At 43.1% G+C, this 26,647-nt stretch overlaps 2 protein-coding genes across 2 annotated transcripts; one reads left to right on the forward strand and one right to left on the reverse strand.

Moving 5' to 3' along the window:
• zmynd12 (zinc finger, MYND-type containing 12) lies at window positions 1-9,067 on the forward strand. The gene is made up of 8 exons (XM_033629494.2): window positions 1-259; window positions 1,971-2,100; window positions 3,463-3,634; window positions 3,732-3,901; window positions 4,076-4,198; window positions 4,284-4,377; window positions 4,924-5,069; window positions 7,904-9,067. Exons 1-8 carry the CDS (start codon window positions 120-122, stop codon window positions 8,033-8,035), a joined length of 1,107 nt encoding a protein of 368 aa, XP_033485385.1. The 5' UTR covers window positions 1-119; the 3' UTR covers window positions 8,036-9,067.
• Window positions 8,289-26,544, reverse strand: rimkla (ribosomal modification protein rimK-like family member A). Its single transcript, XM_033629492.2, has 5 exons — window positions 25,098-26,544; window positions 17,490-17,720; window positions 14,689-14,775; window positions 13,199-13,402; window positions 8,289-12,332 (listed from the first exon to the last, which is right to left on the reverse strand). Exons 1-5 carry the CDS (start codon window positions 25,258-25,260, stop codon window positions 11,812-11,814), a joined length of 1,206 nt encoding a protein of 401 aa, XP_033485383.1. The 5' UTR covers window positions 25,261-26,544; the 3' UTR covers window positions 8,289-11,811.
• Between the last annotated feature and the right edge of the window lie 103 nt (window positions 26,545-26,647).

The raw sequence follows: 26,647 nt of genomic DNA on the forward strand, positions 1-26,647 counted from the left end.
CATACACTTACAGTTCCTCAACAACAGTGTTAGCTTCATAAGCTAATTTTGTATTTAAAACGAGCTTTATATCGGGCGTGTATTTCTAATACCAATTTAAAGCGGGCTTTCTTGTGACAATGGAGGCTACCCCTCGTGTTTTAGGGCCAACATCCAGGATAATTCCTCTTGCTTTAGCCAAAGGGACGGAAAACCTGTGTGAACTTTGTCGAAGAAGAGCGCACCTGCAATGCACCCAGTGTCAGGTCACCTTTTACTGGTAAGCTTATGCTATCCTAGCTTTTATCAGGAAACGTGTGTGCTGCTGCTCAAGGCAGTTTGACCACTTATTTGTGAAAGCATACTGTCCAAATAAATGTCCTGTGTTCGTTTTGTGTTTAAAACTTGTTTAGAACATGTCTCCGGTTTGGACGTTAGGTGGCAGTGTCCGCCATCTTGTTTCACAAAAGGCGTCAGGGAGGGAGAGGAACAGCTGGAAATGAAATTACCACAACGGCTATTTTTGCTCATGTGACTGGAGGGAGCTGTAGTCTGCGTCTGTTCGATCATTTTAGTTGGTCAACAGAGTTTTCTTTTTTTTAAATGCAAGCCAACATTATCCTTGGCGTTGGCGCACATGTCTTAAGAGTCAATTACAGATCATAAGATGGTGCTCGGTGAAATCCTCACTGGCACAGAGTGGAGAGTGAAGAAGAGCATGTGGTGGCATCCCTCCCTGCAGGGATTTATGTGAAGGGATGAGCCACTAAACCCAGTCTCTTAAAGGGAGCTTACAGCCACTTATTGTGCCTGCTTCACTCTCAGCATTCAACATGAACTATGTCAAGCACATTTTTTTGAATTAGATGAAAAATTACAGCCTTCATGTCATTCAGCTATACCTCAAAACAGGGGTTAGATGGGAGAAACATGACTTTACATTAGCTTATATGTGCTGCCAGTTAAGATGTGAGTTAGTTTATGTTCCTTGTTATTTTTTATGTTTTGGAAACACATTACTTTGGCTCAAAATTAGACTGTAAAGCTGTCACATTGGTGAAATGGTTTACCGAGGGCCTAATGAGCCATATCACGTTATTAGGCTGCTGGCTCACCAGTATCTAGACTTATCTTTGCGGTGACAATATATCATTGGGAATATGTAGAGTTGCTGTGCTAAGAAAGCTCAGCAAAGATAAAGTACAGTGTCCCTGTAGCCTGAGAAGACCCCTTGATTTATGTGTGTCTGTGTGCTCGCAAGTCAGTGCTTCTGTTGATGTGACGTGGCCAGATCCCTGCCTGCTCGCTGCTTCTGTCTCAGGTCCAAAAAAACCAATACACTGGCTTGCCTCAGTAGAAAAAAACGCCAGGGAAACCAAGACAGTTTCCACAGAAGTGTGCAGGAGATGGGAGCCAGATGAACAAAATTACAACAAAATTACAGACCAGTTATGTAATGGCATACAATTTAGTATGCCCTCTGTGCACTCAGGTGATATTCTCTAAATGGGATAGAGGCTCTACAATTCAAGCAAACCAATATACTGCACAGGAACATTTCACTGTTAATGCTACACATACTGTATCTGTCCAGTGCTTTGACGTCAATCGGATCCACATCTGATTTAAAACCGTTATTACTGAGGCTACTGTTCTACTATTACAATATAAGTTGCAGCTCAGCTGTTCGGACCATAGTCAGAAAAACAGGTTCTTCATCAGTAGCTCGAGTCCTACGCCAACATCAGCAACTTTGCCCAGAGTGGAGTTTCATTATGCATAAAAAAGTTTGACGCAAAGCCATGAGGACTCTGTGGATCTGACTGAACAGAGAGAAGAAAACTGAGACAACTGAACCCCTGAGGCAAATTTGTGATTTGTGATATTGAGCTATGTAAATAAAATTGACTTGAGAGAGTGAGTCAGTTTGGGAATATAAATATTATCTAAAATTGCAGTTCTTTTAAAAAAGATATTTTTTTATTCCTCAGTGATGCAGAGCACCACCAGGCTGACTGGGTGGGGATCCATGAGAGAATCTGTCAGTTGCTTGTTCCCATTCGCACCCCGACACTCTTTAGTCTCCAGCGGGCTGGACAAATTGAAATACAGCTTAAGAAGGTGAGGATATATGTGATGCACTGGGAAACATACAATACAGTAGACATCTTGTTTTGAGTTTGAGTCTAGTTTACATTTCTCACTGTCAAGGAAAATGCAACATGAATTCTGAAAACTTCTCAAATGGTCTTGTGTTTAGCTTCCAGGTTTTTAGTTGTAGCTTTACTAATTCCATAAGACTTAAATGAAAACTTAGGTATTTCTCAACCTGGATTATATTTTTATTTATATCTTTGTGTCTAAGTGTCTACTAGGGATGTCACTTTTTGAAACTGGTCCATGACTGAGCTAGCTGTGAAATGGACTGCAGTGTAACCCATCAGGGCAACTGCGCACCGCCAGTGAATGTCCATTGTTATTCTAAGTGTCTGACAACATTATGGAAAGGATCCCACAAAGAAATACCCTTTGCTTGATCTGGTCTGTTTGTTGTGTTGCGGCAACCAGTCACCCTCAGGAGACTTAAGTACAAGACTTCTCCTGAAGCGAGACTTGGTTAGACGCAATAACAAACGGACCGGATCAAGCAAAAGGTGAAGAAAAATGTTTTATTTCTCTGTAGGGTTTTTTCCATAATGTGGTCAGACAACTCAAATAACAATCTGAGCCTGTCAGTGGCATAAAGGAGCACTTACAGTGGACATACATTGACAGTGCGCTATTCCCCCTAAGGATTACATTGCAGCCTGTTGTGCAGCTGCTGTTGCAGCTGTCTCACTCAAAACTGGACCAGTTTCAAAAACTGTAGTCACTTAGAAAAGTCATAGAACTTGAAACAGCAAATTCAAAGTAGAACAGTGAATCTTTGTTGTTACTTTACAAGCTAAGACAACTAAGCTGACGTTTAAGTTGACGAGGAGGAAGAAAACAGAGGAAGTCTCACACTTCAGTCTCAGTTCTACCCCTTGAGTCTTTCTCGCTTTCTATTTGAGCAGAGGTTTGTCATGGGCTGTGACTGACATAAGTGCTGGGAGCTGCACAAAAACATGTTTTTGTTTATCTACTGAATAAATACCATAGAGGAGATCAGCTGAGTGGGCTGTTTTTCTTTTCTTTTTTCTAAAATTGAACAGTAGAAGATAAAGATATTTCAGGAGTTTTGTCACAGAGGACACAGTGAATTGTGGTTTCTGGTCCAGTCACATACTGTTTCCAGAGCCAGCTCCATCTTCAGCGATCAATGTTTGAATGTTACTACAGTGATACTCACGCTGATATTGAATTATCCTGTGGTTACTGACAGTAAATAAGAGTGTTTTACTCCTGTGAGTTGTTGTGTATTTTTCCTGGAAGCAGAGTCTAGTGAATGAATGCAGGGTAAAAGTAACCTGACATGTACTTTGGGTTTGATTCCCTAATTAGGCGGAGCTAGCGGAGATTTGTAGGTTGGTGGCTCAGAGCAAGCTGTCTGAGGGGAAACACCAGGAGGCTCTGCCTGCCGCCCAGTTCTGCCTACAGTGTTCCATAGACGTCCATGGCCCCGGGTCTGTCCAATTGGTCCCTGCCGTCCTGCTGCTGGCTGAGGCTAACATGGGTGAGGGAGGAGCACAAAATGGTTTCTCAGCTCCAACTGTCTCCTTTCTCCTACCTATGTATGATGTTTAACACATGGCTGTGTGGTAATTACCCAGGTTTGGGTCAGTTACCCCTGGTGGCGGAGCTCCTGTCCCAGGCAGAGTGGGCGGTGTTGCAGAACCCAGAATGTGGTCCCGCAGTCCACCACCGGCTGCACAGGAGCCTGGGCCGCCTTCACACAGAGACTGGAAACCTGGAAGCAGCTCTGTTTAACTTTGCTAATGATGTTTGTATATATTATTGATATTGTCAGAAGCAAAATGAAGGCTGCAACTCTCTCTGCACGTTGCTTACCATATAAACTTATCTCACTAGTTGTTAATATATTCCAATATTGGAAATACCCATTTTATCTATGAATATACCTCGTAAAGAAATTATTTTAACAATATTTTTTCAGATATACTTTGCCAGTGAGGAGTATGGTGTGGATAGCACAGTCACCTGCAGTGGCTACTTTCTTATGGCTGATGTGTTTGCCAAACAGGGGAGGATTCCTATTGCTCGTTCCTTGTACTCTGAGGTAAAATAAAACAGATGACGCAATTTGGCCAAATCTGTTTTTGTTTATATGTTTCATGGTTTATCTTCTGTTGCTCATATTGTAGGTGGCACATATTTGGCACTGCCATCTGACCAGACTCCTCAAGACCCACCTCCAAAGTATCCAAAGTCCTGACATCTTGTTGGAGCCCTCTTATGGTACATCTTGTCATCAAATCTGTACAATGTAAATGTAATATAATAGAACCATTAAAATCATAATGAAACTAAACAGCAAAGAGCTCCATTAGCGCATCACTAAAAAAATAAGGTCATCAGTGCCTATATTTAGCTGAGCTGTCTTGCTGTGCAATCCGAAAGCTAAACCCCCAGATTTACACTAGCATGCTTGGGGCTGACAACAGACCAGTGCTGACACATCTCTGGCTGTGCAGCATCCGCACCACTACGCTCTTGCAGCTGCTGCCCTACATATGATGCTAAGCCTGTTAGCTGCAGTGCAATTTCCCAGGCCTTCTGGGATGTTTACCAGGGAAAAGTGGGCATGGAGAGGGAGTGGAATAGTTCACACAAACTGTACGGAAGATGCAGACAGAACAGAATTTTATATTAATCTTTCATGAATGCATTAAGTGTTGTTGTTGTTTCCATTTGTAACTGTACAGTGTGTTCATGCTCATGGTAATATACTGTAAAAGCTAATGGACATGTGCATCTTTGTCTCTATCCATGACTTTCAATCAGACACAGCCCAGCGAGTTGAGGTGGACAAGATGTTAAACACCATGTTGGAGCTTGTGCAGAATGACTCCAAAAAAGACTTGGCTCAGATTGCACTGGTGGCCCACTGCCTAGCCATGCTTTGGTTCCTGGGGGGTGACTCCCTAAAGGTGAGTCACCTGACGAGGTGTGCAGGGATTAAAGGCTCAGTTTGACACAGTGACACAGTTCCCCACTTCCCCCTTATGCGCCTGCTTTGGAGGGCCGTCTCAAGATGGGATTATCTCTAATTGGTAAAGCCGTAAAGATGAGAATTAGCAGGAGTTGATTCAGCCGTCTCGACACTCTGACTTCCACCTTGATTTCCAGTCTCTCTGTAATGCCATCAGAGGTGATTTGTGCATGTGAACTGCACATGTTTAGATGAGGGATGAATGGGGCGTTGGTGGCTTAGTGGTAGAGCAGGCGCCCCATGTACAATGCTGTTGCCGCAGCGGCCCAGGTTCGACTCCAGCCTTTGGCGATTTGCTGCATGTCACTCCCTCTCTCTCCCCCTTTCACACTTGTCTGTCCTGTCCATTAAGGGCTGAAAAGCCCCAAAAAATATCTTAACAAAAAAAAAAAAAAAAAAAGATGAGGGATGAATGAGCGGATCTCTAGTGTGTCACGCCAGTTTAGAGGGTGAGGCGGCAATGGTGTAGTGAGTGTGTCTGTACCCCTGGCTGCACAGGAAGTTCTGCACCAGAGAGGTGACTGCAACGGACGGGGGCTAGGCTCAGTGGGCCCTGGGCAGGTGGAGGACAAAGACTGGATAAGACCTCACAGCTAAGCCTAAGTAGCCTCATTCAAGCAAACATATAAATAGGCCCAACAACAGACAGTCATGTTTTTATTTGGTGGTTTGCTGGGCTGTTACAGCTGGATGAAATACAATTGGAGGTTTGTTTTTAACTTCACCAACAGCTACATAAGAGTCCCACAACTACAGGAAAAAAAGCTGAACATATCAAGTCTGTTTTTTAAATGGTGCCTTTTCTCTCAGGTCAAAATGTTGAGTCAAGCAGTGCCAAGATGACACGAGTTCACACAGTAACCTCCTGCTGTTAAATACCCACGTAGAGTGCCAAAGTGGCAGCTGTAAGGATAAAGGATCAGGGCTCATCATGCCAGGATGGTGACTAAGTTAACTAGCCTGAGGGCTGTTCCAACTTATTTAAGAGCATCTTTAATCTCCACAGTGAAAATCAGTTTTTGCTTGCCTTCCTCAGCCAGGAGTTCAGAGTATAGAGTCAACTGTAACATTTACTCACACTCTGTGACACCAAGCCACACGTCTACTCCTCAGTCCAGCAGTCTCTCTTTCCTTATATTTATTGAACCACAAAGTAAAACATAAGCTTTAAGTCCACTTTTCCTCTTTTTATGTTGCAGTGCACAGAGGTGTGGACTCGAGTCACATGATTTGAATATCAAGTCTGTTTTGATAACTTTAGACTCAAACATGACAAAACCAAAAAAAAAAAAAAAAGATTTGCATCTTGACTTGGCCTTTAACAACAATCACTTGTGACTTCACTTGGATTTTAGCCTGTTGACTTGAAAATACACTCACTGGCCACTTTATTAGGTACATTTGTTCAACTGCTTGTTAACACAAATAGCTTATCAGCCAATCACGTGGCAGCAACTCAGTGCATTTAGGCATGTAGACATGGTCAAGACGACCTGTTGAAGTTCAAATGGAGCATCAGAATGTGGAAGAAATGTGATTTTAGTGACTTTGAATGCAGTATGGTTGTTGGTCTACTGGGATTTTCAAGCACAACCATCTCTAGGGTTTACAGAGGATAGTCCGAAAAAGAGAAAATATCCAGTGAGCAGTTCTCTGGGCCTTGTTGATGCCAGAGGTCAGAGGAGAATGGCCAGGCTGGTTCAAGATGATAGAAAGGCAACAGTAACTCAAATCACTTGTTACAACCAAGGTATACAGAGGCCATCTCTGAACCAACAACACGTCCAACCTTGAAGCAGATGGGCTACAGCAGCAGAAGACCACAGGTGCCACTCCTGTCAGCTAACAACAGGAAACTGAGGCTACAACTCACACAGGCTCACCAAAACTGGACAATAGAAGATTGGAAAAACGTTGCCTGGTCTGATGAGTCTCGATTTCTGCTGCAACATTCAGATGGTAGGGTCAGAATTACTACAGAGAGAGATGAACAACTTCCAACAAACTTGTTTTAGCAAAAAAATACAACTTTTATAAAGCATTCAGGATTTTAAAAATTGTATTATGTTATTGGTCAGTTGTTAAAATTGCATTACATTTGGTGAAGACTGCATTATGTCTTGTTTAGGACTTGAAACTTAAAGTTCAGGACTTTGTACTTCCTTGTCTTGACTTGGGACTTGATTTAGGAATTGAGTGCAAAGAGTTGAGACTTGTTTGTGACTTGCAAAACAATATTTTACCAATGGGATGTCTTGATTTAAATACATCAGGATTAAATTCTTTCACTTTTTTTCCCAGTGAGTTGATGAGTTGTTGTCAGGATGGAATAAACACTAGATAAGAAGCCTATGGAAAAGTGTGAGAGCAGTGGGCTGATGTAACACTGAACACATAAACACTTAATTATCACGTACACAGTACACAGTCCCAGCTGCTCCTCAGAAACTGCAGGAATTCCATGGATGTCAGTGCAGACCTCAATGAATTCCACATTGTGCTTGGCTTGTTTCCCTCTGACCATGCGTGGCTTCGTCAGCACAATCAAAAAATGCTCTCCACATCCTAATTTTTCTCTCACTTCTAAACTGTTAAGGACAGATAAACAGCCTACCACACGAGTTTGTCAGAGGGGTTAAGTGGGATAAGTTAAGCAGACCGGGTTGCAATCCAGTTTTCAGTGATATTATTATATAAGTCAGCTTTACTCTCCCCAGAGAGTCTAACAGCTGCAGCTGCTGTGTTTTGTTTCCGTTTGTGTTTGTGTGCCAGGCACTGGGATTTGGCAGCACTGCCCTGCAGGCCAGCCAGCTGATACCAAACCATGACCTGACAGAGCCCATCCAGAGCCTGCTGCAGCTGGTGCAGGGTCCGCACACAGAGTCACATCCAGGTTCTGACTAGTCACCGTACCTGCCCTGCTGATCGCTCCGCTCTGGGATCTCCTCCACCGGGACATCAGGTTCAGCCCTACACTGATTCACCCATGTAAATGTAGAAACCACTAAATTGGTCACAGATAAAACAAGTACAGAGGCTATGATGTCATTTATGGTTCATACAGATGTTTTGAATTAGTGTTATAAGTGAATAATGAAAAACTATTGTGGAGTTGATCTTGAAACGCTTGACAAAAGTAAAAGGAGGAGGAGACACATTTTCACTGATCTTGAATAATGACTCATCTTTATTTGAATCTAAAAAAAAGAGGGATATATATTTACATCATTTTGCACATTTGTGAATTACATGATTTGGGATCCTTTTCGTAACACTGTCAGAATGATACAGAACAGAATAAATGGTGAGGGCATTTGCTAAAAACCTGTTTGTTTTTTTTACACAATGTTTTTGCTTATCTCGTACCTATCAGTCCAGAACCTCATCATCAATTCACCATAATATAATTCAAGACTTCTAATGTCTATATATCTTCAACGGTGCATAAACATTGCATTTGTCTTCTGCAAATCAAAGTATATTGTAAACCTTTAAGCAACCACCAGGTTCGTTTTAAAATACATTGACATAAAATGAACCCGACAATTGCTGTGAAATCCTACATATTATATACAATTCTGAAACATTTATTCATTATATCAAAACAAAGAATCACTTTTAAAATCATCTCACTACTAGTGTTTCTAGTACTGAATTATACAACAAAATGTTTGTTTTTTTTGGCATTCAGATTCATTTTTATGTGTCAAGAGGCAGCAAAGCATGGAAACACTTGGGTTTCCGCATATTCCCTTTTTAATTTTTGAGCCAAATATACATTAGCAGCAGTTTGGAATTAAATAGTAACCTTGTGCTCTGTTGTGTTGTTGTACACAGTGACTAGTCCAGAGGTCCCTATGTGTTTGTTCCAGGCTGACCGAGCACCACACAGGCCCGTGCACTTTCAATCGTTTCACGATTTACATGCGTTTTTCTTCCTTCCCTGCGTCACTAGCATGCTGTACCCGTTTCTTTCAGTAGCTTCCATGCCTTGTGTCCACTTTAACATGGCCACTGATCTATAAATACCAAGCAGAAAGAAACCCACCTGACCCAGGATCTTAACTCAGCTATGATCCTTAAATCCCAGAGGAAACCAGACAGTGAGAAGGCATTGTGAAAGTTGTTGGGGCACAGTAAAATGAACCTGAAATGGCTAGATGTGCTCTGTGTGCATATGGATGATGTGTAAACTACAGATTTAAATAACAGAGCTGTAAAAAGAGATATGAACATTTGACTCTGTCCTATGGCTGGCTTGTTAATGTCGTGAAAGGATATGTGATCTTTGATTTACATTTACGTACACAATGTAGAATGACACAGGCTTCAGGACAAAGACTTTAAAAAAAGGGGGGGACAACAACAACTGGAGATAGTTCACTCATATAAGCTTTTATGTTGGGATGTGACTCGTTGGTAATCAAGCCCACCGGCCCTGGCATGTCAGGAGAGTGGACATGAGCGGACTTCACAGTTTGTTTGTCAGATACTTTCATTATATAGATACCGGACAACATCACAGCAGTGAAAATGGTGTTATTCTCTTAGTGGAGCCACTGTGGTCACTTGACGGCAGACTTTAAATAGAAGCTGCCTTTCCTGTTGTCTGGCGGGTTTAGATTTGGCACCCTCGACAGGCCCCTGTTAGATTCCAGGCAGTTAGTAAATTTCAGGCCCACAATAAAGGAAAATAAAATCAAGCTTCACAGCGGTTTCACTTTATTGAGACAATATTAGTGCACACAAACCACTTTTTTTTCTCTTTAAAATACCATAAATTAGGAAGAAAACAAGGAACAATATAAAACAAGCAAGGAAAAAAAGTGCATGTTAACCATGGTATACACCACATTGTCTTATACTGTAGTTTACAACCTTTTTTTCGTTGTTGTTTGTGTATCTTTTTGTCTGCCTGTGGGTTATGTGTTATGTTTCTGACATGTCTCTAGCTCAGATGGATATGTCATGCCTTTGGGGGTCAGGGGTGAGATCCAGGCTGCTTCCCTGAGTTGTGTTCAACAGAAAGGGCTATGAGTCAAAACACATGGACGTCGCTACGTCGAACAACTTAGAGTTTACATTTGTGCTTTTGATTGGAGCTGTAAATTATTCTCAATGAATGGCGTTTATCCTAACTCTATGTTGATTTCAGAAGGCGTAAAGGAGGTAAATCAACAGGAACAAAAACCATAAGCAAAATGCTCTTGGCCACTGAAATCCCTGGATTTTTTTTCCTTTCTTTTCTAAGAAGAGAAAAAGTAACATTCTATTCAAAGAGACTGCAAAAATATAGTTCCCATGTTTTTATTTGTACATCATGCCAACATATTTTGCGGGTTAGGATACTTCAGTTATCAGAAAACAAGGTGAAAACAACAAAATTAAAATCTACAAATCATATGACTGAGAAAACACATCTAACCAAATCCAGAAATTTTTAGCACCAAATTTCAACCTTTCATATTGCAGGTCTGTACAAACAAGTTTGTCCACAATAGCTTATGAAAAATTTAATGTTGGCAGTTATGTCAGCCATTCCAGTTTCATCAACTGGGTACTAGTATGTACTGAATTCACTACCTAAATATTTACAAAATAAAAAAAGAAATAAAAAAAGAATACACAACTACCTTTTTCGCTCTTCGACATAAAGGGAAGGAACACCTGGTATATCAGGGGCCATTTGCAAACCACAAGGATCCTGGCTGATATGTACTGTAGGTCTGAAAATCTATGTCATCCTATGGCAGTGAGAAGTCACTGTTTTGAGGTATATTTTGTTTGCAGGTGTAAATGCAGTGTTCACACTCTGTCTTGTGTTTCCTAAATATGTCATCTGAGCGGTTAAAAAAAAAAAATGCATCTGTTCATCATAAAGTGCAAGACATTGAATGAATTTTAAAAAGCAGCAGACTGCTGCTGCTGCTGCTGGTAAGGCTAATCAAACGAGCTATCTAGGAATGTAAAATTAAAAAAATCGAGTCATGGCACTCAATTAATTCTTATATTCCAGGTTGTGACTCATAAACAGAACTGCTACTTGTTATTTCTACTTACATCAGTATAATTTTACTCCTCTTGCAAGGAGCTAATCATTTGAGAAAAAAACCCACTTCATTTCGCCTCCAATCCACAAAACAGTCTAAGAAGCAAACCCTTTTTATGACAACATACTGTAGATTATTCCTTAAATAATATAAGGATATAAATATGGCAGGTGTATGCCTTTATGGGAATCCCACACCCACCCCAAAAAAACATAATCACCTTCACCCTCACTATTTTGCAAAATAGAAACTAGGAGAGGCCAGTTTGGCAGTTACCTTATGTACCCACTGTCACCATCATGCTGCAGTGTAAGCAAAGTTTGGATAGTGGGGTTTGCAGTTTGGGAATAGAGGTGCAAAGCGAGGAGAGTCAGGGGAGCAGCCTCAGATCTTTGTTATCGTCGAAGGGAGTTAGTAGGAGAAGGCTCATGTTTTGGTGTTTGTATTTCTATTGTGTGTCTGTGTGTTTTTTTCTGCTCTGCTTTGCATTTAACATCCTGTGTTTTAATCGTTTTTGGATTGATATGTGTCTTTAAAAGGAATGTCTGTTGCCATGCGTACAGGTGTGTGTATGCGTGTCTTTACTCTGTGTTTGTGGTGTTGGTGTGTGTGCATGAAGCTGTTTGGATCTTACTCAGTCAATAATTTGATCTCATTGGCAAGGAGGGTGTTGAAGTTGTAGGCTGGATCGGGGAGATCTGGGAGGTCTGGCAGGGTGGGGGCTGTGGACTGGAGGGGCGAGGACTGGGAGGGCTCAGCCAGCTCTGGGTCGCTCTCGCTGGAAGTGGAGCCCACGCTCATGTTGCAGACGGCCTCAGGCAGCGAGCCGCCGCCAGTGGGCACGGAGCACACCTCGGGCTCACTGCTGGTCTCGCTGGTGCTAGAAACGACGGACAGCAGGGACATCTTGCGGGTGAGGCGGCTGGGGAGCATCGACAGGGCGTAGTCGGCGACGATGCCTGCCACGTCCATGCCACAGGCCTGGTCGAAGGCGATGAAGCCCACGTTGGCGTTGGCCTCGCAGACCACAAACGATCCATCGTTGAGCTGCAGCAGGTCGATGCCGCACACATCCATGCCGAGGATGTTAGACACCTCGATGGCCAGCTGCTTTCCCTGCTCACTCAGTGGGCACATCATACCCACGCCACCTAACAACCCAGAGGGAGACATCCAGCTGGTTAAAACCACCATGATCTCTAGTTCCGACTGTCAGAAATGACTTATGAATCAAGAGCAAACCATAAAAAATACATTCAGATGATGTAAGGAATATTTTTAAAGATTTCTGCTTTGTTAAATCTTCAATACCACAGAATCAAACACCACATCAGATCCACCAGCAGTCAGTGCAAGTGTCAGCATGATCTGTTTCATAAATGCAGAATAATCTGATGACTGGTGTCCTAAATATGTCACAGCGCATTACAGCCTCAAACGGACCAAAACAGCTCATGCTCTGACACTGCAAATCAGTCTCATCAGCTGGAATACTGTGTCACTTGATGTCTCCAGGGAAGATCCAGGACAAGCCTGTTGATTTGGCGCTGTTTCCTGAAACTGGTTTATGCAGCAGATGGAGCATTAGGCTTGATCAAAAATTTAAAAACGATGTTCTGACCATTAAATAATGTCCTCACATACAGGAGAGATTAGAGCAATCCAGTGACACCTTAAATGTGGCACTGAGGTCTTTGTCAATAATTAATGCTTGTCTGTAATGTCTATTACTTTTACATGGCTGGGCTGTATGACAGCAAGGTAAAGCAGTAAAAATATTCTAAATATCGTGTACACTTAAACTGATATTGATTTTTTAAGCGGCTAAACCACCACCACTCACTTCAAAAAAACTCGAACTAGCCCTTTAAGAACTGTTCCAGTGTTGCAGTGCTGGCATTGTTGGTTAACTATACTTGTGGGAAGGGGGAGCAAGTTCAGCAATGTAATGTGTGTGACACTGTTCAAAAGTTAAGTAATTCAGTGTGTCATCATGGACTCTCGGGCGTCTGCCTACCCAGGGAGCAGTTACTTTGCATGCGACCATCAGTGGAGCAGCGTAGCATCGAGCCGATGACACGGCCGCCCACCAGGACCACCCGCACATCCCGGCCGTGCGACTCCTTGACATACTCCTGAAACAGGTAGGGGGTATCGTGGCGGATCAAGTGGCACAGGTCTGTCAGGTGGTGTTTGTCCCGTGCCAGGAACACAGCCTTGCCTGGGAGAGGGAAGGAGAAAGGGGATAAAATAAGTAAGGAAGGATGAGCTAGTTTTCAGGTTGTCAGGATTAGATTAGTTTACGCTGACATGAAAACAAGATACCTGCATATGTAATATCAGCTGAGGTTGGATAACTAAGTTTTGCTGACAGGTAGCTACTTCTGCTGACCAAGTCTCATGCCAGTTCCTGTTTATCATATAATGGAGGGGACACTCCTCTCTGCAGCCACAGAATTGCTTCTCACAGAGGATAGAAAACGCCTGTTTTAATTAGCACCACTTGGCTCTGTCTCCTGGTTGTCAAGCCCTCTGACCCCTGATCCAGCAACGGGGTAAATCTTGTGATTGTTATGTGTGTGTGTGCACATTGTGTCTAAGTGACAATCCAAACAAAGATGTCAGGACAATCCCTTGGTAACTTCATGAAGATGTGAAGATGGACAGTGGCAAGCATGATGTAACACTTGACAAGTCAAAAACAAGACAAGCAAGGACTCGTGGTCCTGTGACTCAGTGAGACACATGACTACTTTGATGATATCAGAACACTGATTTGGAGATTATGCACACAAAGACTTAGACAATGTTGTAACTTACAGTATTTCAACTGACTAGGAAGAGCACATGAAATTAAATTTGGGGATCTGACATTTATAATAATGATTCTTCAGATTTTGAAACAGCCCTTTGTATTTGTTCACAGGCCTTAATATTGGATCATGAGAAGGAAGCCGAGCTGGACTTCAGCCAATGTCAATGGTCAGCCACAGAGGGGGGAAAGCACCCTTGAGACGTGGAACTCCCTAAAAAAGGTCAAGTTAGTGGTTGACCAACGGCTGCTTTCCCTAACAATGCGTTGCGACGGCAGTCTGGGCGAGCCAAGGTCCATTGTTATTCCTTCACACAATAGCAGAGCCAGTCAAGTGTCAATAACTATGAATAGGAAAAGGCTAATGGGTCACCAGACACTGCTGGGGCTTCACTTCAACATAAATGGTGGAGCTCAAACTTCCCACACAAGCCCCCTGTGAATTCACGCAAAATGAGGAAACTAGGGTCAGTTTACTAGGAACAAAATGATTAACCAAGCCGCCATGCTGCAAGCATACAAGCTCCTGTTTTGTGTTTGTTGCAGCACCACAGTCCTAATCATTTAACACCCTGTCAATGATTTTCATATAAGCGTGGACTGAGCTGCCATTAGGCGCCTGCAGCGTACACATCTTCGAGGTGTGGTGCAGTGAATATAGCTGGTGACAGGAAGAAATCAACTGACGGTCTTACCTCTGTGGCCGCGTGCATTCTTCACCACCACAGGGTAGCCCAGTGGCTCTGCCTCGTCAATCATCTTACGGAAGTTGTCATGCCCGCCTGAGAAATGCCCATGCACACACACACAAAGCAGAAACACACACACACATGGAAACATGCGCCCACAAAGAGGTGTAAAATATATCAAAAAATTGTCCTTGTTTTGACAGCATGATTCACACATTACAGCCGACTGCACAGGGTGGGGGGAGGGAATGTGGCCCTGTCACCATGGCAACAGAAGGGACTCAAAACAGCAAGGCTGTAGGAGTGTTGTCCTGAGCTTATACTTATTTTGCTGCTTGATTCATGAGATTGGAACAGAGCAGTCGCTGAGGGACACATTAATGTGAAGCAGCTGACCATATCTGACGTTGGCTCAGAATGGCAGCTTGTAGCAACAGATGTGCTTCAGCTCTCTCTGCTTTGGCTCAAGAAGCCAATGAAAAATGTCAAAAAAATATTGAAAAATGGACGTGTTAATAACTTCTCTCACTCTCCCTCCATCTCCATCTTTGTAACGTTGTCTGGTCTTATCTGGCATTCTGTCAAGGGAACAGATGTGAACTACCCTGTCACACGGCTTTTTCCAGATGCACTGAATCACGTGTTCTCAGAGCGAGGGAGAAAGAGCAGAGGGAGCAGAGGAGGAGAGCGAGTGGACAGGAAATGTGGGTCCAACCACGTCATAAGCTGCTGAGGTGGAAAGCAGAAGGGAGGCAATGGCATCTTTTATTTTGAAAAATCATGAGGGGGCACGGGGTGGGGCGTCCGGGGGGGTGTGTTACATAAGCTCTCCAGCCGCTCTGCATGCACCGCTTGGCCTACTGTGCAGAGAGACGAATGGAATGTAGGCCAAACACCCCCTCCTCTTTCTTCCTTTCTTTCTCTGTCTGTATCCTTCTCTGTCTGCTCTAACAAACACCACAGCGCTGTCGTTTTTTGGTAAACACAGAGAAGTGTGTGGTGTTTGGTTGTCAGCCTTTGTTTTGTATTTTTTAAAATCAACAGACTACAACAAATACAAACAGCGGTCTAGCTTGTGTTTGGGGGGCTGCATCCCTACATGTGTTGCCTTTATCAACAGTAGGTTAAAAGCAGCAGTGTCAGAGAAACTGTGAAAATTATAGACATACTGAGTGGAGTGGACAGCTCGTGGATTTGACCCTGTGTTGTTTGTGTGATTGCAGTAGCATAGTGATTGTCTGACTGATGGCTTATTAATCTGTGTCATGGACAAATGTGGACTAAAGCCGGTGATGCTACTAATGTGATTGGATACCTGGCACAGCAGTGCTGGTGTTCATGCTAATATTCATTTGACTGTAGATTATGTTCCGTTAGTGTTTGTTTATACATACACAGACAGTATTTACATCTATTTTGTTTACCATAATGTATAGCTTGTGTTCACTGGCTTTCATTTATTTTGACTAGAAGACATATCACTGACATAAGCAGCAATACCTGTCAGTAAACACAAAGCATGATGAAAACAATTTATAAACCGATGTATGAAAGAATTTATGCTTTGAAGCTGAGTCTGTGGGACTTCTTAAAAGAAAGGATGTCATCATGTTACATACTTAATGTAAAGTTAACGTAGGTTAGGATTGGGTAAAGAAACATGGTTACGATTAGCTTAAAATTAATCCAGTTGCCTTGGTTTCATACAGGACACAATCACCGGTCTCCTGGGGGAAAGTCCTATGTTTGTTGGACCCATCCACCGCCACAACTGCCTCCTTATGCGGAGTTTCACTCTTAATACTACTTCCTTCATTACTCCCGTCAGCGCGTTGGTCACATGTTCACACCCTTCCCGATTCCATTTGGAATATTCACGAATGGAAATACGGGCTCAATATTGCATGTGCTATCTATAAATTCTGGTACATTACATTTTGTAGGTATGCGTACAAACAGTGCATGAGAACAGCCTCTTTTGAGCCAGGGTGTCGGCATTTATTTGTTAGTGCATTTGTGTTTAAAGCTCCTTTCCCAAGAACCCACGACACCCACTAACATCTGGCTTTTGTATGTAATGGGAAAGGTAACAATCAGTATTCACACTCGGGTCAAATGACTAGTAGTCAGGGGTATTTATTGGCTGCGGTGGAAATATGACACCTGGGTGAACATGCTCATTTTAGCCCCTTTACCAGCAAGATGCAATGATGCACTGGCACAGAATAGTGTCTGTCTCCACCCAAGCAGCTTTAAACATTGTTTCAAATTAGTCAGCATCGAGTTTGAAAGACTGAATAAGTAACAGATTAATAAATGGAAGTAACCACTGTAGGATTTTCACTAGCCTCCATGCACCTTTCTACTAACGTGTTACCCAGCCTGTCCAAGACATCGGACAGGCTGTATAGAAAGACATACTCGTCTGCTCCAGAGCCATGTACACAGCTCTAGTCTACTGGCATGGGGAACGGAAACTATAGCCAATTTTTAGTGTGTCCATCGTTTAAAAAGAAATGCTTTAAAAAACCACTTATTTTTTGTACTCTGCTCAAGGAACTACAATCTGTATTCTGTAGTCTGTGCAGAACACCAAGAGCCCTACATGAGGTACAAAGCAGCATGGTCTCAGTGTGTACTGGCAACTGGAAGTATTAATAAAGCCAGTAGCATCACACATTCATCAACTGACTTGCTGATTATAGTCACAGAGAACCACATCGCCTTAGACATCTTAGTTACAACAACACGGTGCTACCACAACAGACCAACACTGTGAAAACGATAAACGTCAAGTATTGATTTACCGTAGGAGAAGGTGTCAGGAAGAGGCACGCCATGGCCAGCCAGCTCCTGAAAGGTCCAGAACTTGTTGACGCAGTTGAGTATGGCCTGGGGACGGTTGATCAGTCGACAGCCCATCTTCTCCAGGTGGCGCAGCACAGTGATGTCACTGTCTGACTGCACCCAGGGCGTGGGAACCCGTACCACCACCACCTGTGGATAAGATGTCACCAATTCCTGCTCCACTCGCAGACCTGGAGGGTGAGGAGGTGGTGGGGGAGATGAAGGAGAGAGGGTGGAAACAAGTAGCCATTATTCAGCAAAAATCCTAATTTGATAGCAATGAATTTGTTTCTCAGCCTGTGGGTACACAACTTAAAAAACTTCATACACATAATGAATTATTCAGAGCACTCAATACACTTCTGACCCACTATGGAGAGAACATACTCATATTATCCACTCTGTGTCTGGAACCAGAGCCATCAGCCAACACCACTTCTGTACTTGCCACGTCAGAAAGTGACGTGTCATTGTTTATAGCTACCATTACATCCTAAAAAGTCATATTTACAGGAGCTGGAAACATTGTGAAAGTCGTTGGTGAGATTTGGCGTCCACCATCTCCAGTGGAAAAGTTAATTCCTCTTATGTAGACTATTTGTGGACAGTGTTCTAGTCGTTGCCACACAGCTTTGACTGGGAGTTGGCCGGGTTACAGGACCAGGCAGAGGCAGCCAGCTCCAAGGCTGTTGATGTTAAGTCATGAATTTGGAGCCTCCCTTTCCAGCTGATATGAATATTTACATGCTGCTGATGCCCATATAGAGCACTTCCCTACAGTGCTGCCAGCTCCTCTGCATTTTGAGCAATGACTAACTTCTCATATGACTGAGGGGGAGATATCCTTCCTGATGGGCTGACACTGTACACAACTTTGCTCTGATGTAGGGCAGTGGGGTGAGGAAAGATGTCTGAAACCCCAGAGGTCTTTAATTTAATCACAGATGAAAACACATCAGACGAAAAAGTACCAAACACTATCTTGTATGTAGCATTTTTGTTTCATGTAAGTCTTAAGATTTTAGGATATTTTGACTACACTCTAGGCCTCCACTTCTTAAATTATATGCCGATAATTTTAGATCCTGTTTATGCAAAATCATTGTTATTTAGTATTTGGTTATCATCTGAATTCCATGATGTTTTGTTGTACTGAAAGTCAAGCTGACATTGGTTTTCAATGTCTCAGTCTGACACCACTTTTCTTATGCAAATGTGAGCTATGTAAATACAACAGGCTAACTGAACACATCTGAATAGGTTACTGATCAGCCTCAGCACAGCATGTATAAGCCTTGGAAAACAGGGGAGACTTGACAAAGAGAAGCCTGTATAGTAAGATGGCGGGAATAAAGTTGGCTTGATATAATACACACTAACTTTTCTACAAGGCTAAGAAAATCTGGCAAAATTCAACATTCACTAGCTATCTCCAGTCTGCAGAACAGAATAAGATTTTAACAAGAATACTGGCTTGATATTTGCCAAACACAGATGGCAAATTCACTAGCCATTACCAGAGCCTTGGCAGCGTTTCACTGGTGACTGGTGTTACTTTGTCACCCTGGATGACAAGAGGAAACGGAGACAGACTGAGATTTTTTAGCAGGCGATGCGACCCAACAGCTCATCAGGAGGAGCAGATTGGGTGTTCGTGCTGGTATGCACATATATGTACAGGACAGGGGAGGAGACACATTTGTCACTAGCACAGCACTTCACCTCTACCGTGACCTGAATTTCAGCCATCTTAGGATCTGTAGGCTCACAATAGTGACAGCGCCGCTGGCTGAGATCATCAGAGGTCACCAGAAGCTTGGTGGTTGCTGCATATGTAATGAGAACCGACAGCTATTGATGTGCCGGCAGGTGCACTGTGCATCAAGCCTACATATAGTGTGTATCATGCGCACACTATGGGTGGGGCCAGCACTTGTTTTTAAGGGTCATTCTGTGCAGAGACAGGTAGAGGAGAGAGCAGGAGAAAGGCAGCAAGCAGAAAAAGGTCAGGCATGTCTTGTAGCCTTAACACAGAGGAAGGGAGGGAGGGGAGGGGCACATAGAGGCATATGAAAAAGGGAGTAGGAAGCCATGAAAAGACTGCCACCCCTCCCTTTTTTCTCCTCCTCCTTCTCACAATCTCAGTATAGAAGCAGCAGGATTTACTGTCTCTCCAGCCCAATTCAACACTCTCACACACTGCTCTGATTGTGCAGCCACTGAGAGTGGTATTACAGTGGGAAGTATCAGGGGATGTGGTCTCATGGTTTTTGACAGACAGTATTCACTGTTCATGGTGCTCGTCTCCATCTCCAGGGGAACCAAACAGAGACCAATGAGGCAGCTGGATGAATCAGTCCTATTCATTTGTGCAAGTGTTCGTGTGCACTGCACTGTATGTCATGTGACCATTGCAAAAACATTCATAAACCCTTCTGACTATTTCTGTAAAACAAAAGCGACATGTTTTTTTTTAAAGTGTGTCAGTTAGTGTGGGTGTGTCCTGTTTATAATCACAACTGACGGGATTTTTTCTTACCTCTACGGCAGACTGTAGACAGTAATGTTTTTATGGTTCAATGGATTGTATATGTGCGTCCCATTTTCAATCTGCCTAACAAAGCTAACAAGCATTACAAGCATTCTATGCATACCGCTGCGACGTCACAAAGCAGGCGATGCCGACAAACGCTGTGCCAATTTGGCTGGTGGGTCCTGCCAGCCCTGAATGCTGTCTCAGTCTCAGTACTGGTATAAATGATCCTGATGATGGGGCAGCAGGTTAACCCACGGTTTCTTTTGGCTCGGTTTGGGGAACAATGCCTTCAATGGTCTATTTGCATATCTGTCATCAGTGCCACACATCAGACAAAAACATATACAGTAGGCCTGCTGTGAGGCCAAGCAAAAAGATCTTTTGTTCATCGAGCACAGAGGCCATGTAAACCTGCATATCCTGTGTGGCTTAGTGTGTGTATTGTAAAGCTGATGGCTACTTTGCCAATTTAGCATTTACAGTACTTGAACTAACTGAGGCAGGCAAGACATGTCACAAGACAACAAAAATGTCTGTCTGAGCAGCATGTAAACAGAGCTCAACAAACATATTAAATGCCACATGGCACTGAAGAATATTCATGATAAATAGGTCAAACCCATGCCACATCAACTGTGATTTAATCTTTCTAATTTTATGCATCTGCTCTAGGGCTAGGAAGTAGTTAATTAATACTGTGTACTGTATCTCAGATGAGATTTACCACGGTCATGTGATGATGCTTTAATGCTGTAATCTAAACTCATAAACCTCAAAAGTATGAAACATGTTTATGAAGATAGCAGTTGTCTCTGACATCACACTTCACAGCAACATGAAGTTCACTGTGCTCAACAGTTTATTTAATCTATGAATCAGCATGTGCAGTACTGCAGTGATAAATCAGTATCACAACATATGTAATTACTCTGAAATACAAAGTAATTTATTAATACATATGCATACAATGAATAAACTACATTGCTTTTAATACTTTATAAGTGATGTAAGTTGTTACTGTAAAATGTTGTTGTAGGGAATGGGGGGATAAGTACTTGGGTATTGTGGCAGACTGAGGCTGTACTCTCTCATCAAGCCTTACTCAATGGTTATTTTTATATTTTTGACATGATGCTGTGTAGGAGATATTTTTTTCCCACCAACCATGGAGGCTGTTACAAACAAAAACTAAACACACACCACAGTACACTACTGCTATTTTAACTGATGTGTCTTTGACATCTCCAGTGATGCTTCAATACATGCCAGAATGTAATACTGGTGGCTCAAATCTTATGTGGTCGCTGCAGTCAACTTGTGGGGGGTGTGCCATTTATGTGGTATGACAGGAAAATCTGAGAAGATGCAAAAAAACAACAAAAAAACCCTTCATTCTTTCAATAATATATCTGGGTTTGTGGTAGCCTGCAGCCTGTTCCCACCGCAGTTTGTACAGTGATGCATCATTCAGCTTCAGAAAGGATGAAGTTAGAAGGTTTAGAGTCCAGTAATCACAAAGCAGACACTGTTCTCTTTGGCTACGGCAACTATGCAAATTACAAACACAAGTGCTTATTTGCGGTATGACCATATATAAAAGGAAAGGCTCAACATTCAAAACAGATAGTCTGATTTGATATGGAAAGTTGTGTCAGCTGTTCACATCCTAATAAGGATCTGCTATTCTAGGAACAGTGTTTTCAGGTACAGCAATAACAAAAAATGATTTTCAGGGCGTGTCAGTCAATGCTGCAGTCAGTTGAATTATTAACTCCCTTCATGTTTTTTCTTATTTCCTATCTAGAGGAAGCAAGTGGTGTGAGCCTCTTTGGTGATGCCAATAAAATGCAAAAGTCCCCGGCTGCATGTGAGAACCTGCAAATGAGATAATGCTGTCTATTTAACAAACAAGTGGTTTACCTTTCGGGATGTGATGTGCTGTGTCACAGCACCAATAATTCGGTATCATTATATTAAAACTTCACATATATTTACTAAGCATTTATAAAATATAACTGTTATTTTGCACTAAGAACCTAAAATGAGGGTTAATGACAGCAACAGGGGCTGCAAGTTATTGCTGTGATCAAGTCTCCCTGATTTATGGCATGAACTAGCTTTTTACCACCTGTAATACACCCACCACAGCTTCTAAATGTGCATCAGACTAACAGCTATGCCATACTTGTTAAATGGGGAGTCTGTGCTTCATAAATAACCAAACAAGGACTGGCATTAAAGCTACAGTATCCACGTATGTTGATGGTGAGACACACTCACATGTTTGGTGGTAAATTAAGATAACGGGCCTGCCTTAATGTTCCATCTTCCTGTTCACTGACACAGGAGTGTTGCATTTATCATCTTCAGGGCAAAAGTGTGTCCACAGACATGCGCAACGATCACTAAGGATTGTGACATCAGTTCATATCCGCTCTCTGTTTGAACACCTCGCAATGCAAATCATGGGATGTGAAATGCCTCTAGCTAGCTGAATGCAGGGTTTGGCTGTCTTATGTGAGGGGCCATCATTGGTCATTAACACATAATGGTGTGTGTGCGTGTGCGTACTCATGTCTCCTCCTGGGGACACACTGAACCCATTAACTCCAGTGTGAAACATGGACCTCAGCCTGACTCGAGAGCACACAAATGAGCCAAGAGACTGAAAAACCTTTGGAATAGCAAGCTGTAAAGGTGTTATCAGTTTTGGGATTGCATTCTGACCTTTCCTCAAACAAATACTTTGTGTGAGAGACCTCGACCTTTGCAAGACCACTGCTATGGTTTAGGTTTTTATTGTAGCATCTACTACTAAAGGAAGGCTTATCTTTGAACCCATTCTGTTACTTATCAGAGTCAGCGTCCCATATCATTTCTACTATGAAAAGTATGTATTCATTCTGGAACAAAACATGCCTTTAAAAATCCTCTGAAACAGTTTGTTTAACTGATATCAAATGATGTGTCAATGTCAATGTATACACATTGTATTCAAATGTAAATGCACCCAAGACAACAGACAGTAGTGGTGAATTACTCTAACCACTTCAAGAGGTGGTCAGTGACCACAAAGGCATTATTGATTACATGACAGTTACATGATAGTGAATTACCACTCCTGTTTCCAATAAACACTAACTGATTTTGTCTCAGCCACTGCATATGTAGTTGTATTTCCTGATGTTTGTCTTAAATCCCAGAGCCTGCCTATTGCTTCTGGTACTGTATGCTTATAATAATCCACCTGAAGATTCAGACAGCCTGAAGGGATCTGCATATTACAAGATACTGGCAACTTTATCTTTATAAAGACGATGCGGTCAAGCTGCCAATTTCTGTTTGGATTTTACATTAAAGTTCCTTCCAGTAGTAATTTAAAGTAATTTTAAGTAATTTAAATGTAGATGAAATCTGCATGTGATGTATGTAGGTAGGTGTACAGGGCCAGCAGCAGCGTGGACAATCTGTCCACTGGCTGTTAATTTGTGATGTCAAGCCAAGGCTCAGAAGACATTTACTGTATGCAGACTTGGGGCCAAGATGGATTACATGTCATGCTAACCACCCTGCTCTAGTTGTGTGTATCTTTCTGAGCTCCAAGTCTAGACAGCCACTTGACTACCTATCAGTGCTAATGTGGTCTAATTTTCAGAGTATGTCCAGGATAAATTTAGGGAAATCTGACATCTGCAGATTAGCCTATATAGGCCTGATTATCTAGCTTTGTAATGTTTATGTGCTAGACAACTAGCAACAACAGCCAGCTCTACTTTATTTGGCTGTACTGTAGTATTTGACAGATATGTTATTATTCAAGAGCCATGTCTTCCACTTCAATACTCCAGTGTTGGCATTTGAACCCTCATGTTAAGTGTATGACTGAGCCGTACAGTAGACCTGATGCAACACTATGTAGCCTGCGAGGGACGTGCTGCCCAATCTCAGCCCTATTCATCCCACGCCGTCTCCCAACTATTCAGATTCTGCCAGTGCCAGCCTACACTGTTTATGTGTTAATTGAGACCCGCACGCCTCTCATCTGGTGACACTGGCCCCACTTCACACCGCCCTGATGAATTCCATGTGTGTGTGTGTTTGCTGAGAGTTCCTACTGTTACCATCACTTTATCAAGGCCTCCTGAGACAATACTGTGAAATGTTGTCAGCACATAACGAGCAGAGCACAAACACAGTGTGTTCTGGACAGAGCCGTACCAAAAATGATAACAAAAAAAATTATCATTTGTCAGCATGACATAATGTAGATGAGGTAAAACATACAGGAAACCTGATAAAGCACATTAAACTGGTGGTTAATTGACTTCTGTTTTGATCATTAGTGCTCTATTTTAGTATTTTAGCAACTAATAAAAAGATCCTGGTTATGTGCTTTTTGTTTTCCTTCCTTTAACCTGAATACTTATGGGGATTTGGATAATGGCCTCAATTTTAAGATATCACTTTAGGTGCTGGTTACATTAACATTTTATCTAGATATTTAACTAAACACTCAAACTTGACTACACCACTTGCAACTCTTTCTGTGTGTGAAATATGTTAACGTGTGTGCCATCTTCTCTGGGCTGTTTCCAAAGGAAATCTGCCTGGATACCATATGAAAACACCAGGCTAACGTGAGAGGACAGCATAAATGTGTTTCCACTAATAAATAGCTAAGCTCTAATTGCTGGGTTTCTGTTATATAAAAAAAACCCATACATGAGAATATGGTATCATCGACGGCATTGTTGAGATTGTAACGTATTCAGCGAAATTAAATCAAGCATCATCGCTCCCCTCTGGAGGCAGTCTAGCTGAAAGTGGGTTAGGCGGTCACGTCTGTGGTTACACTTCGCTTCCTTGCTAACAGGCAGACCGGGCTAGCCCTCCTCTCCTTGCTCTACAGCAGTGTGGTCCCCAAACAATACCCCGCCTGCCATTAACTTAGTGGAGCACTGTTGATCACTGCGCCATTCATTTACACAGTTTACAAGACACAGACTGATGCCATTGGGTGGGTGATACTTGCCTAGTTGTCCCTCGCTGATCGTTAGCACGATTTGATCCATGAGCAGAGAGCGGAATTCAACATCCTCGTCGGCACAGCGCTCCTTCAGTGCCCGGAGGATCTGGACTTGTGGGTACTCCTGGCTGATACGCCGGTCGGTCACGAACCAAACCCGTGAGCACATTTTGTATGCGTGGGATTCAAACAAAAGTTAAAAAAGAAAAAGAAAAATCCGGATGAAAACACAGTGTGTGGGAGGCGGCAGGTGTGTGGTGGCAGCGAATGATCCGGGGGTCGGTCGGGCGGCAGTGCAGTAGCGCACAGATGCTCACACAATGGAGACCTCGGCGGCTAGCAGCACGAGCAGGCTGTGATGTGGCTAAAAACACGACCACGACTCAACCGTTGTGTGGACCGAACCTGCTGATGAAAAATCTTCTGTATCACCTTTGTTTCCCTTCATTTGCAGCCATTTAGTCTTCCCGGGGTGCAGCTCGTTGAACCCAGACCGCGCAAATTCGACACCGGAGAGAGGAAAATAACGGTACGTTGACCCACTGAAACTTGTCTCTCCCAACCGATATCCAGCTCTCGGCACTATTTGCCCGCCGGGGCGAACAAAGCCCACGCTGCGCCGCTTTATATCGTCCACCTGCCGACGCGAAACTACCGATAAAGTTTTCCCGCTATCGCAGCCGCTGTATGGCGTTGCTAACCGCTAGGTCGTCGGTTTATGACAATAAACAGCTAACCCACAACGACTACCCTCCGTTTGGCTGCTGTCCACGAGGTATTGGTGCTGAAAAGTGCACGCGCTTCGTTTACAACTCCACTTCTCCGCGTGCCCGTGCACAGCAAACGGGGCCTGCCCCAAAATAAAAGTTTTGGAGGGGCGTTAGCCAATCACAACTCGTCAACTTCCTCATTGTCCAAACAGCACGCGGAAAGTGTGGGCGGGTCCCCGGCGTTCTGACCAATGAGAGCGACCAAAGCTAGTTTGAGGGCGGGATCTAAACGGAGCCCGACGAGGGCACGCGGAGTGCTGTGTGAATCAGTGCGTGGAGTCTGCAGTGCGCACGAGACCGCGCACATCCCGAACCGGTTCAGACCAGACGGTGCGGGGAGGTTTGGCGAATACCGACAGCACTGTCTCCATGCCGAAGTGGCAGGAAATGAAACAAGGTCATCACAAAGCAGAGACACTTCGCATCTTCCTCTTCTTCTCTCCCGCGTGCAACACTTTGTAAAGAGGCGCTTATTTAGTAGTTATTTCACAGTGGCTGTGGTGATGCAGTGCAGTCCACGGGTTACTGTGTCGGCTGAGTGGAAGGAAAACACTCCCATGTGATAACGGTGCGAAATTATGCGAGTGACCCACTTCCTCTCTCCGTCCCTGTGCCAGACACTACGAATATCACCGGGGGTGTGGTTAACTTAATCAAATCTAAACACAGAGACATGATGCACATATTTTTAGATTCAGCGGGACTTGCATATCATCTCCCGATGTCCTTCATGAATAACTCCCACAAACACGCTCAGAAAAAATGACTCTCCTTAACAATGACGTT

The sequence above is a fragment of the Epinephelus lanceolatus genome, chromosome 8, assembly GCF_041903045.1.
Source record: "Epinephelus lanceolatus isolate andai-2023 chromosome 8, ASM4190304v1, whole genome shotgun sequence".
NCBI classification, from domain to species: Eukaryota; Metazoa; Chordata; class Actinopteri; order Perciformes; family Serranidae; genus Epinephelus; species Epinephelus lanceolatus.

Excerpts from the sequence above, each read along its gene's own strand:
- zmynd12 (XM_033629494.2), top strand. The coding sequence starts at position 120 with ATGGAGGCTACCCCTCGTGTTTTAGGGCCAACATCCAGGATAATTCCT. Across the intron at positions 3,635-3,731 it reads GCTGGCTGAGGCTAACATGG|GTTTGGGTCAGTTACCCCTG; the intron begins GTGAGGGAGGAG and ends GTAATTACCCAG. Across the intron at positions 3,902-4,075 it reads TGTTTAACTTTGCTAATGAT|ATATACTTTGCCAGTGAGGA; the intron begins GTTTGTATATAT and ends ATATTTTTTCAG.
- rimkla (XM_033629492.2), bottom strand. The coding sequence starts at position 25,260 with ATGTGCTCACGGGTTTGGTTCGTGACCGACCGGCGTATCAGCCAGGAG. Across the intron at positions 14,776-17,489 it reads TCCTGACACCTTCTCCTACG|GCGGGCATGACAACTTCCGT; the intron begins GTAAATCAATAC and ends GGCATTTCTCAG. Across the intron at positions 13,403-14,688 it reads GAATGCACGCGGCCACAGAG|GCAAGGCTGTGTTCCTGGCA; the intron begins GTAAGACCGTCA and ends TCCCTCTCCCAG.